Source organism: Egretta garzetta, unplaced genomic scaffold (genome assembly GCF_000687185.1).
Source record: "Egretta garzetta isolate BGI_Z169 unplaced genomic scaffold, ASM68718v1 scaffold322, whole genome shotgun sequence".
NCBI classification, from domain to species: domain Eukaryota; kingdom Metazoa; phylum Chordata; class Aves; order Pelecaniformes; family Ardeidae; genus Egretta; species Egretta garzetta.
The window spans coordinates 1,501,678-1,514,578 of NW_009259044.1; the positions used below are offsets into that span (position 1 = coordinate 1,501,678).

General features: G+C 38.8%; 1 protein-coding gene across 1 annotated transcript; it reads right to left on the minus strand.

Annotated features, from left to right (window-relative positions):
- On the minus strand, positions 1–9,759 carry PGPEP1L (pyroglutamyl-peptidase I like). Its single transcript, XM_035890620.1, is given in 6 exon segments — positions 1–169; positions 1,125–1,354; positions 1,868–1,984; positions 7,934–7,986; positions 9,685–9,724; positions 9,727–9,759. Coding segments are annotated over 6 exon segments (642 nt in total).
- Positions 9,760–12,901: the final 3,142 nt, after the last annotated feature.

A 12,901-nucleotide genomic window follows, 5' to 3' on the forward strand; every position in this document is an offset into this window, starting at 1 on the left:
TTACTCTCTTTCTTCCCCACACTGTTTTAACATTTCTAAGATAATTGTCTGTAATGCTTTTCCGAGGAAGTCTGCTGTTACTGATTTGGATAATGGAGGCACATGGATGAAAGCTGCTCTTCCATTGCCGTAATACAGAGAAGCGTAGTAGGTGTAATCGCAGATATACCTACAATAGTAAGGACAAAACAAAACCAGAAACCCAAATTAAGGAACAGTAAACTTTGATTAAGTATTATTTAAGTAGCCAAACCAGATCTGGTTTATGAAATTATTAAAAACATATTTGCTTAGTGAAGAAGGGAAATGCTGAAATACACCAAATTTGAGAAACAAATGCTCCTTATCTGATGGTTTGGTTTCTCAGACACCCACCCAGAAGGAACTTGAAATAAAAAAATCACAAGACATGCATTCTTTTCAAGGCTTCTGTGAGCTATGTGAGATGGGAAACGTAGCACAGCCTACTGGAACTACAACTGCGTGCTACAGGTTTTTGTGTAAGCCATACAGTCTCACCTTCTGGAGGGGATTTTTCTTACCACCTCACCTTTTAACTTGCAGATGCAAAGTCTAAAAGGCCAAAAGTAGCTGATTTTTTATTTTTTAAAAATGAGATCATTTTCTGGGTTTTGTGCTTTCCTTTTAAATGAAGACTAGCATAATAGAAAATGGCTTCAGTACTACTGAAACACAAAATGAGATCACAGGCATCGTTCTAAAGGTACCTGTAATTGCTCTGTTCTTCAGTGTATGTATTTATGTTTTGTGTCCCTCCCATTTGGGAAAAATAGGTTAAAATCTCCTGCTGGTCAGCATTGCCTTCAGACTCTTTTAATAGCTCAGGTTTACTGGGGTTGTTAATCACAGGGTGTGCTATGTTGAAACTTGTTTCTTTTGGAATTTACAAATCCATGGAAAATATCTACTGGCTGTAGTTTTTCATGAAGGCTGCTTTATATAAAATTTATATTTATCCCAATTTCATACTTGTGCTCCTCTGAAGACTTTCCTTCAAAGTGATTATGGTTGGAGGAAAAGTCATTGCAAAGATTCTTGAAGGTTAAATGAGCTGATTGAGTTACTTCTGCTTTTAATGTGAGACCCCAAAATGCAGTGTTTACCTTCCTGCATCTCTGGAAAAGATTATATCAATCCCTTCCACTGAAATGTTTTTCCAGAGAGTCTTCATATTAATTGTAGATTCAATCTTTTCCGGGCCATCTAGCATGCAACAGCCACCTTCTGGGTGAAAACCACAAGCATCCATCTCTTGGTAGCCTTTGTTCTTCCCACGCTGCTCAAGGATGATGATTGCTTTGGCAGATGAAGCCAGCCCAACGTGAACAGTAAGCTGTTTTTTCCCACCAGAGTGAATAACAGGAAATTAAAAATGAGACCTGTTTTTTTAAAAACATGTAATGCAATAGTGCCAAGCATTATGTGAAATACTAGCTTCAAGGTAGGGAGTCTTGCTGTAGCTCATGCCTAAAGAAAACTTCGATAAGAGATTATAAATGAGAACAAAATTGTGCTTTAGTTTGTTTTTGTTGTGTCTAGTCAGCTCAGGACTTCAGAGCTGGGCACCTTTTTTGCAATTTATGGTGGATTTTTTTTTTCCTTTGTTCAGCGTGCAGTCATGCTGTTTAAATGGCACGGGGTTAAAACAGCATGCTAATTATTGCATGCTCCAAATTTCAGTTTGAAACCTTTATCACAGTTTTAATCGTCGCTTTTAATAGTCACTTTCCAGAGCAGTCTGATGCACCTTTTGTGCAGGACTCTTGGAGATCTTTTTAAAGGTCTGCTCAGAATAATAATATTCATAAATGAAGGGGAAAAATTGTGTAATTTTCTAGTTACTCACCAGTGGCTGAAGAGTTGTCCATATCTTGAAGACTTGCTCCTTTGCTTTTTGGTAAAGCACCGGCAGCTGCATGATACGCAAATCTATGTTTTTACCAAGGCCTCTCTTGGACAGCTCCTAGGTATACAAAAAGCCACCATGGAACTTGTAAGAGCATTGGATTTCTCAGACTGCGATAAAGAAATCGGGCTGATCCAACTCAGAGAACAAACGAAAGAGGGAGCAATGTCTGTCTAAGCCCACAGTTCCTAAACGTTGGTCTGCAGTGACATTCTGTTGTCTTGTGGTACCTCTCCCCTTTTTTAACTGAAAGCTAAAATGCACTAAGTGATTTCCTAATGTCACATCCATGTGGAGCCAGTGTTGTGTTTTCCAAAGAGACACTCAGTCTCCAATGGGTGGGAGTGGTTATTGCTTAGGGACTGACTGGTCCGTGAGGAACCATGAAATACAGGATCTCTCGGAAAGGGTCTGCACTTGGAAGCATCTAAACAGGCTTTGATAGAGGTAAGAGCTGTTCCTCTGAAAGTTCTAGTAGATAAAGCTGCACTATCTAGAGAGACAAATGAGGGAGGATTCACATTAGCTGTCCACTCAAGTGACACGCGATCTGCTGGCTTGAACTGGCTCCAGTAAGTTCTGCTGGAGGTGGCTGTCAACACAAGGAAGGTCACGTTTAGAATGGGTTTAACTTGTGTTTTGGTCTAGAATCTGGCCCTAGTAAAAGGAAATGTCACTTACTGGGATGTTATTTTTCTGTCATTTACATAGAGTTGAAGTTCCAGAGGGGACCCTTTCCCAAAGGAAAAAAAAAAACTGTGCTCAGGATGGAGGTGAAAGAAACAAAGGCACCCTTCAAAGCAGCAGACTGGGCAGATGGTTGGACAATGGTCTGGAGAATAAATGTCATGTGGAAATTACTTGAAATTATTTTGTCAGTGGAAGGTAGGCTGCTGCAATGGCAGGAGGCAGAAGGAATGCATCTGAGGTAGAAAGTTTTGTCAAAGAAAAGTAAAACGGTGGCTCAAAATCCATGTTGCATTTGAGCAGACCACTACCAAAGGAAGGTACAGATGAAGTTTCTAAGGGGGGGTGCAGCCAAAACATCAGCAGCAGAGGTATGTGATTAGCCCAAGAAACCTGTAACTTTTTATTAAATGCCATTGTCTCTTCAAGCTTTCATTTCTCACTAAGGATTCTGGTGCGGATGAGGCCTGCAGTTCTAAGCTGTGCTAACTGGGAAATTTGCCCTTCAACACTGGCTTCCTATATAAACTGTTCCAATTTTCTTGTCAGCGGAAACATTGATTAGCTGTGCTCAATAAACTATTTGACACAAGCAAGGAAACAATGCCTGCAGGGAAGTAAACACATTTAGAGAACAGTGCCAGCCTTTTTTCCTCTGGGCGCTGACAGTCTTTGAGAGACCATTGCATCATCTTGCTTAAGAATGCTGTACTGTGTCTTAGCTTCCAAAAAAGAAAACCCCAGCTGGTTCACAATTAGCATTTTCTTTTCTAAAGCATCTTTAATTTCAACATTTAATGAGATTCTTCCTTTTTAACTGTAAGGCTTAGAGGACTCAACCACCCATAACTTTTGTACAGAATGTGGAGACCCAAAGTTGTTAGGCTGTTCTCCTCTCTGGATTGGCGTTCTGTTGTCACCATTTGTCATGGGAGAAACACGCAGAAATACTTTTGTGAAGGACAAAACCAGAAGCTGGCCAATAGCAAAGGGCTGAGGATTTGTGTTGAAGGAAGATAGTTTGCTATGTCCTACGCAATTTCAGCATGTTGTTAATAATGCGTATTACTTCGTTGTCTAAGAATCCTAACCCCATTAGACCAGATGTTGTGCAAACATGGAACAAAAGAAAAAGGTTGTTCCTTGTCTCAGCCTTAACCAAAACCATTTTTGCATTTAAGGTGAGAGACTGAAGACGGTAGAGGAGGATGACTGCATCTGGAAACTAGAGCTCACACTGGTGAGTTAATTCAGTAAACAAATGCCTCTCTTTTGTAGTTGAAACAGCAAAGGAAACTTCAAAGGAGGACCTAAGTTTTGGAGGACTTTTTTGTGGGAGAAGTGGTTACAAAGAAAGCATGAAGGTTCTTTGTTGGGAAGTTTTTCTAAAAGGGAAAATGAAAACCAGTGTTATCAGCTGATGACCTTGAGTTGTTGGTGAGTTGTGGTCATGGTCCTGGTCCACTGGAGTTCTGGCCCCTGTTGTTACACAGCCAAACAGAAGTGATTTGCACAGAACAGCTGTGCTCAGATGTGGTGGTTGTGTGTCATACGGGGTGTTAGAAGCATCTTGAACTTTTAGAAAACTCCTAAAATTTCACCGAGTTTGCCTGAGTTGTCACTGATTTGGGTTGCCGGGGAGGGGGGCAGGGGGCTGTGTGCGTTAATTTTGTGAACTGCATTCAAAAGGCTTGTGTTAGAGCAGAAGGAAAAACCCTAAGTTATGAGTTGACCCTGTCAGTCTGCAAGTGTGTTGCAAACAAAGGGTTTTTTTTTTTTTTTGTTTGATTATGTGGTAGGTTTGGGGTTTGGGGTTGTTTTTTTTTTTCAATCCTGCAGATACTTTTTTAAAGCTTTAGGGATGTAAGAAAGTTCCAGAACAGAAGCAAAGGAACTAAATAGCAATGTCTTCTTAGTTTCACAGATGATGAAACTAAAGCAGAGAGGGAGAGACAGAGAGATTAAATGACAAATTTCCAAAGACCACATGGTCAGTGGCAGGATGAAAAACTGCACTCCGAGATCTGATCCTCATCTCCCGATAGCAAACATAGTTCCCAGAAGCAGTGGGAAATGTGACCTGTTCTTTGCACTAACAGTTTAATTACTATGAACGTTGTCACTCAACTTACATTTGTGCCCTATTAACTGGGGACTTTGACCTTGATAGTAGGCTGCCCTGATAGGTTATTTAGCTGCCAAGTGCCAGACAGGAGTTTCTGGAGGAGACACAGAAACAGGGTCAGACCAAGGGTTATTAGGTGGGACTATCAATCTATAAAATGGAGTAAATAATTCAGGGAATCTGGGATTCTGAGGGTCCCATGTGATGCTGAAGAACTAATGCATCGTGGTAACTCAATGTGATCAGTCAGCAAATGCAGAGTAAACGCTTGGTGATGTTTTCCTTCAGCGAGAATGTCCTGCACTTCCAGAGTTAAAAGTGCTGCCAGTGGAGCTTTCATGCATATTTTAGGAGGGTATTTCAGGTGAATGGAGTTATGAGAACCATGAAAAACTTAGGGAGACAGGTTTCTAAAAGAGAAGCCGTTTTTCTAGTGCTAGACAACCATGCTGGGCCATGTGACAGTGCGTAGAAAAGCTCTGAAGCTTTACTCCATGACTCTGAACCGACAGTTTGACCTGTACTTTCAGATCCACTTGACTATCCTTTTCCCTGAACACTTGGAGGGGTGCTCTCTGAGGAATGAGAACTCTGTGGTTGCGGTGCTGATGAATGCCTTGTGTCCAAGTCATCTTGTGCTGTGATGAGAACTTGGGTGTGAAGACCCTTCTGGGATGCAAACTCTTAAGATGACACATATCAGTATTACACCATCACTGAGGCTGCCATGGTACCCAGTTCATTCTGAGGTAGTAATTAGGATGGTTCTGGATAACGCTACAAAGGCATTAAGCCTGAGCAATTATGCTTAGTAGCTCTGGTGTGGCTGCTCAGTACTTTCTCAAGGATAAGTTTGAGTGTGTTCTTGCTTCGTTCTCAGAAAAGAGACACAGCAGGAGGGCTTTATGTCACTTTAGTGATCCATGCAGGAACCCCACTTTCAGAATTAAATACTAAATTTTGCTACATTTAATATATAAGCTTCCTGAAGACCATAGGGCTACTCATGTAAACAAGGCCAATGGAATAATACCATGAGATTGATATTTAGCACGGAGAAGCCTATCAACATTCAAAGTACTTCCAGATTTGCAGCAAATTTCCCTGAATTGTCTGGATTAACCACCTTTGCCAGGGAATAGGAAACCAAAGCAGCATCCCCAATATGCATACAAGTTAATTCCACACAGAGGGTGTCACAACAGTGGGAAATGGATTTGCTCTCCTCCACACAAAAGGACTGACATCTGCTTCATTGTGGAATGCTGTAGTCCTTGGAATATGGCAACTTCCCGGTGTAACCTGTGCATGACATTCTTAGAGAAAACTCATCTCATCGACGCATTTTCGCTTTAGGCTGTTCTGCTTACAGATAGAGAACATGTTTTATTCTCAGCCAGAAGAGGATGATCTTGCACCCAAAATTAGAACCAGGAATTAGGAATCAGGAAATAATGAGCAAGAACACTGTCAACTGACAAAACATTCGTGGTTTAGGGCACATGTCAAGTTGGAGTTAAGATAACTACGGGTCTCCTGTGATGACTGGGGTGTGGAGAGGTATCACTGAAGTATTTTTGTTTCTCATTTGCCTACAGGGATAACATCCCTCATGACTGAGTGGGTAATAGATTTATTCTTCCAAACACCAAGTTGCACTCAGCATTCGTCACCCAACAAAGCTAGACTAGAAAATATGTATAGTTTGGTGGAGCTGCTACAGCTTTGGTCTTTGGAAAAATGTACTAGCTCCTTCTTTGTCAATTGTTTTGGCTTGACTGCACTTCATTTTCAAGACAGATCTTCAGTAGCTGTCACCAAAACTTGTAATATGGTTATAGTACTGTAGAGTCATCATCTTTCTATCACTACCAATACTTTATTATAGCTACCTTTCTCATTTCAGTGTCTGGAAGAATCAAATATTTATGGGCTTATTTCAGTCTCCCTAATAGAATATAATCCTCTCAGTTTGTTTTACAAGTTTTGCTTTCCATTTTTACCAGTATTATCTGTTGTTTCTTGCAGATATTGGACCAGTCTTCCAACTCAGTTTTACTACCTCGACTCTTCCCCAACTAATTTCAGATTTCATTGTTAATAACCTTCTTTCTACCTTGGAATTGCTAAGTACTTGTGTGAAAGACCATCTCAAAATAACTCTGTTCATAAATACCTTATGAGAGTAACTGAACTCAAGGGAAGGCCATTGTCTGTGCCAGGGAGAATGCATGAACCTTGCATGTGACTTTTACACATGCTGAGCAAATCTCTGCAGCTGTTCCTACTGTTTGAACATATATACTGTGACCTTTCACACTCTAGATTGAGGTAAAGTACTAAAGTACCAGACTAGTAAATTATTTTATTGTAGCAGACCTACTCTTACATGCAATAGTCAGGTATTTCTTTTGTAAGGCATATTTAAAGAGAGAAGTTATGTTATTGTTAAGAGTTAGGTAATATTTTAAAAACAAGTGTTCCTTTTCCTGAAGAATAATTTATTTGTGGAAATTTTTGTTGTGTCCCAAAAAATGTGGGTTCACACAAACAATAATTTGAAAATAAACAATTGTAACATAAAAGTTTATGCTGAAAGCCAGGTATCTAACCATGTTTTTCTATCACCCAGCTAAATTTGTTCTAATACAGACATATTACTGCTCATCAAGGTGTATGGAGGGGAAAAAAATCTGAATGACCTTTGTTTTCAATTTTAACTGTAAACTTCACTGTCATTTGAAAGCGGAAGCCAAAGCTGAGATGTGAAAATGGAATTGGCATGCTTTTGGTTTTGTGTTCTTGGAAGTAGGCAGTAATAACTCAATAGGCTACACTTGTATGAGAAGGAAATCGCCTCACTGATGAGTTGTGGTATGAGATGACTGGACAGAGAAAACCTATGGCACATGCATTAGTTACAGAGAAGGCACCCTCGGTAAAAAATATCCTTTTTAAAAATCAAGAATAATATTTTGATAAGTGCTTAAATAATGCAAAAAAAAATATCTTGTAAATAAAGTAATGTTTCACTACGTAATTATCCTCTTTCTTGGAGTCTGCTCCATGAGGCACAATTCTGTTTGAGTCATGAGAAATAACTTTCTTGAGCACAATGGAAACTCTGAAAACAGTTTGGTTTGCAATCTCCACAAAATAAAACACCTCCCTTCCTTTTTTTTTTTTACGCTTACCTTCACTGCTTCCCAGCTAGAATTAACCAGGTACTGTCTAAAGGGACCAAAACCTGAAAAGAAAGAAAGGTTTTTTTTAACCTATGTTTGCTCTGCAATTGTAGATTAGGTGATGACATGTATGCATGCACATATTTGTTCTTCATGGAGGTTGAATTTTTTAGATAGGATTTAGCCTTTATAATGCCTAACGTATTTTCATTTTTTGTATGCACTAATGTAAGAACTAACCCTGCAATCTTCATTCATGTCAAGGCTTACTTATGAAATAACCTTAACTGAAGCTGGTAAAAAGTACTGGAGCCAATAGGACAGATCATCTAAATGATGGATCATCATCCATAGAAATACCACTACTAAAAGATCTGGTGTTAAATTCTCCCAGGTCACAGTCGACACGTTCTTACTGTTAATGCTCATGAAGATGAAGATATGCATATTTAATGAAAATGTTTGAGAGAGTAACATTTTATTTAATTTTTTTTTGGTTCTTTTTTTTTTTTTTAATCCCGAGTAATGAGAAGTTAAGTTTTCTGCCAGGGAAAATGCGCTTTTTGTGGTGCTGGGCAAAATATTTTCCTTCGTTTTTTTTCCCCACAGGAAAAGAGAGGAGGAAAGGGAAAAGGACTCTCTGAATCCAAAGTACTACATTTAATTTTATGCATCCTCTTTTGTGAAAGTCTTTTTTAAAAAAAAAAAGAAAAAACTGATTTTGAGCTAGATGGGCATTTTGTCATGAAAAACTTTGATGGAAAACTCCCACTCTCTTTATTAATCTCAATTAGTGTTCTCAATCCAGAGTGTTGCCAAATCTTAGATACTGGGTGGCAGGGAAACGAGTTTGTGAAATGGTTTTAATGCTATAACTCTGAAATATTTAAAAATCCTTAAATGGACAAAAAAATACTTGACAGCATGTGATTGCTATTTTGCACAGTGAAAGGTACTTGTATGTGGGGACAATTAAGCCTAAATGCAGGCTTATGACAGCTTAATTAATGCTAGACTTTAAGCATTTCTTAATTTGTTTAATACTTATTTCATAACTGCTCAATCTTTTCTCTTTAATATTATGAAAAACTCAATGGTGCTAATATTTTTGACAATGTTTTCCCCAGGTTTAAATTTGTACTGGGGGGGCGGGGGGAACAGGGGAAATAGTACTCATTTCACACTAACAGGGAACATAAAACCTCAGTAGTCCCACTCCACTTTCAGAGTTAGGGTGACACCTACTCCATTTTGAAGCTGTAGTTGTTGTGCATGTTTCTGTACATGTGTGTGCAGAGCTGTAGAATTATAGTAAAGTTATTAAATAGCTCACAATGAAATACATGCATCTTCAGTGGTGGCCATAAGAAACTACTACTTTAGGGTAAAATTGTTCAATGAAAAAAATCACTAAACAGTACTGAAATACCTGCAACAACTTGGAGACCTAACTGGCTGAATATTCTTAGGCACTATATGGTAAATTGGGCTCACTGGCAGCAGGTTTATATTATGAACAGGTGAAAATGTGACAGAGGCATGCTGTGATTATCTCTGTAATAGGTTAAAGATGCACCTGTGTCTTTAATGGGATGCACTAGTCTAAAACTATTTGAACAAGTAAATTTCTGCACCTAAATGGCTATCTGAGGGGAGGAAAAAACTAATAAGGTGCTAAGAAGTGTGCCCGTCATGGGTATGTGCCATAAATATCATAGGAGAGGACCAGATTGTCAGCCTTTTAAGAGGTTAGCAAATACCTTTTGCTCTATTCTGCACTCCCATTCAGTTCAATTGCAGTCATGTCTAGAGCAAGCCAAACTAGTTCTGCCCATCTTGCAGCTATTAAAGAAAAAAAGTGTTTAATTGAAAACAGCAAGATGCAAATCTCTTTGATGTAGCTTCAACCTCATTCCTATGTCCTCAGATGACCTGCAGTGGAAAATAATCCAGCAACTCACATGTCAAGATATGTGTAATGATTGCCTTTAGATGAGCCAGCGGCAACAAGAGGAATAGCGAGTAGCAGCATTCCTTAAGAGCTTTAACCTTTTAAAGCTCAGAAGTCTCTAGCTGGTGGTTCTGCCACTCTGATTCAGCAGTAGTTAAGAGCCAGCAAGAGAAACTCCAAATTTGGTCCCTTGTGCTGCATGTTCAGGCAAGCTCCTTTGGTATATTTAAATTTAATAGTCTAGTTTAGCAGTGATGAGGCAGCATCTCCGGCTTAAATCTCCCTTACCTTGCCATGAAACTGAGACCCTGAAACTTGCCATGTGTTGCTCTAATTCTGGACGCTGACTGTGTGACATTGTGATGCAACCCGGTTTTCTTGCTTCAGAGCTCCTTTTGGGTAAGCTTTATCTAATACTAGCCTGCACTCCCTTGAGCTATGTGGTTTGGATCAGAGAGAATGTCAACAAAGATTAAAACATGGAGAGAATGAACAACAAACCAAACTGGATGGCAGTAAAGGGGGCAGACTGCAGCCTGTTTCCTCTGACATGCATCTGATTTTCTTAGGAAGGCACAGCAGCAAGTTATTTTCCATTTAGAATTGTTAGTATGACCATTTGCTACTGTTTTTCCCTCTAGGGAACTGTTTATGACAAAGATCAAGCACGTGTGCATACCATCTCTAGCTACAAGAAGAATAAAATAAAAATCTTACCAGTTACAACCACAGTGTTGGAATTTGAATCCATGAAATCTGTGCTCCAGAAGGTGCAATCTCGTCGTCTTTCAGTTCCAAATAGTATTATAATTCATGTATCTGTGGCAAGATTCTTCATTTGGGGCACCTTTTCTTCTTCAAATGGTGATGTGCCTGGATTCACATGACAGGGATGACTTGTGATTCATGTAACTTTCAGAGCAAAAATTGTTACGTCTCTGTATTAAAGATAGAAGTCTGACTGACTGGCTGGCTGACTGGGGCTGCTCCAAACTTGTTTTCCTTTCTTCAGGCATGCAACAGTATCTAGGAAGAACAGGAAAGGCTTAAAGAAACTTCTTGCAAAATATCCAGCAACATTTTTCATCAGAAACCTGTTTATGTACAAGTAAACAGAAAATTAATTGAGTCAATTTTATTATATCTCTGTGGATATTCTGGTTTAGCACAGTTGTAATTCACTTTAATCGTGAATTTCCACTGTTCTTACAGGTTTTTTTGCTGACTTAAAAAACTCGGGGTAGCTTTGCTGTTCCTCTTCATAGCAGTTACCTAATTTACTCATCTTGATCTTTATCACATGCTCTTCATAAAAGAGTCCAAGCGCCTTACACTTTTAAAACCAACCACCAACAGGAAAACGTATGTATTTGCTAAACCAAAACATTTACTCAGTAATAATATCCTTGAATAGGCAACATGTTAAAAAAAAAAAATCTCACTCCAACTTGCAAGGTCAAAGGAACTCTAGAAGCTGGGTTATAGCTTGTCAAGACTGCCAAGTTTAATAGCTGGTCTGTCTTCATTAAACTGAAGTATTAGAACCAATGGGGGGGCTGAAATCAAAACATATGCGCATTGTCACTGCCCAAAACAAAAGCATATGAAAGTTCTCTTGGGAATTATAACTATGTGGGCAGAGGGTTTCGCTGGGTCTTGTTTTGAGTAGGAAGTGTGCGTGTGTGTGAGAGAGGGAGGGGAGAAATACGCTAAGAATAGAAAGCCACTATATAATCTCAAGAGAGCTGGTAATTGTGAGACCTTAAGAAAAAAAAAAAAAATCTCTGAAGAAATCTCTTGGATTGGGTGGTGGCTGAATGAGGTTTGGAGCTATGAGCTCTGTCTGTCATTTAAATCCTCCTGGGCTGAGACACAAAGAAATTTGTGGATTCTTTTAAATAAAATGACCCTGATTCCACCATCCATTTCTTCCCCTGACTACTACAACTTGCAAAACTAACTTTTGCTAGCCGCTGAGGTTGAAGGAACAGCTAATGCAGCAAACAGAACTCTCTGCAGCTTTAAATGAGGCAAAATCTGTCACTGACATCAGTGAATTACATCTAAAATTCTGCAGTCTTTCATTCTCCTATGTCAATTAAGATTTTTATCAATTAATATTACCAGTTAGTGACCAGTTAGTAAAACTCTTCCTATGATACCGAACAAGACAATGACATACCAGTCTTCTCACAGTTATTTCTGATTTGTGTTTTTTTTTTTTTTAAAAAAAAGCTTGATATTACGAATTTAAAAAACCTAAGTACAGGGTGGTCTAATGAACAAAGTGTATGCAAGGAATAAAGCAAGATTTAAGGTCTATAGTTGCATAATTAATTTCATGTATGAGAAACGATGTGTTTTGTTTGGGACATTACAGATGCTTTATAGATATATATGAAGGGTATTGCTTGAATGGTGTAAAATACCAGGTATTTTATTAGATATTCTTGCATAGCATAGATATAAGTCTATTAGATCCATGCACGCTGATACAACTGGTATTCTCTGGATCGTAGTACTAGTTTGCAAAGTTTTCACACACTGGTGAGAAAGTAGAAAAAATATACACCAAGGAAGATTATTTCAGTAATCCTTTATGAAGAAGCTAGAAATTTGCAGTGAAAAAAAACCCAAGACACTTTTAAATGACTGAACAGTTAAGTAAGTATTGTATTCAACAATACGGTTATCCCCTTTCCATAAGTTTGCTGATTTGGTAGTAAAGATTCTAAGACGTTTCCAGTGTTGCTATATGCTTGTGCAAATGTGGGAGGAATACTAGTGGTTTGAATAAACCAGGAATCTGGAGTGCACTGGAATTAATTTTTGCACTGATTTAATCGACTGCTTGTGTTCCAAAGCTCTATGTCTATGGTAGTATACTTGGAGGCATAATGCATGTATTGCAGCTGCATTACATTTCTGTAATAAAACATGGAGAGAATGAACAACAAACCAAACTGGATGGCAGTAAAGGGGGCAGACTGCAGCCTGTTTCCTCTGACATGCATCTGATTTTCTTA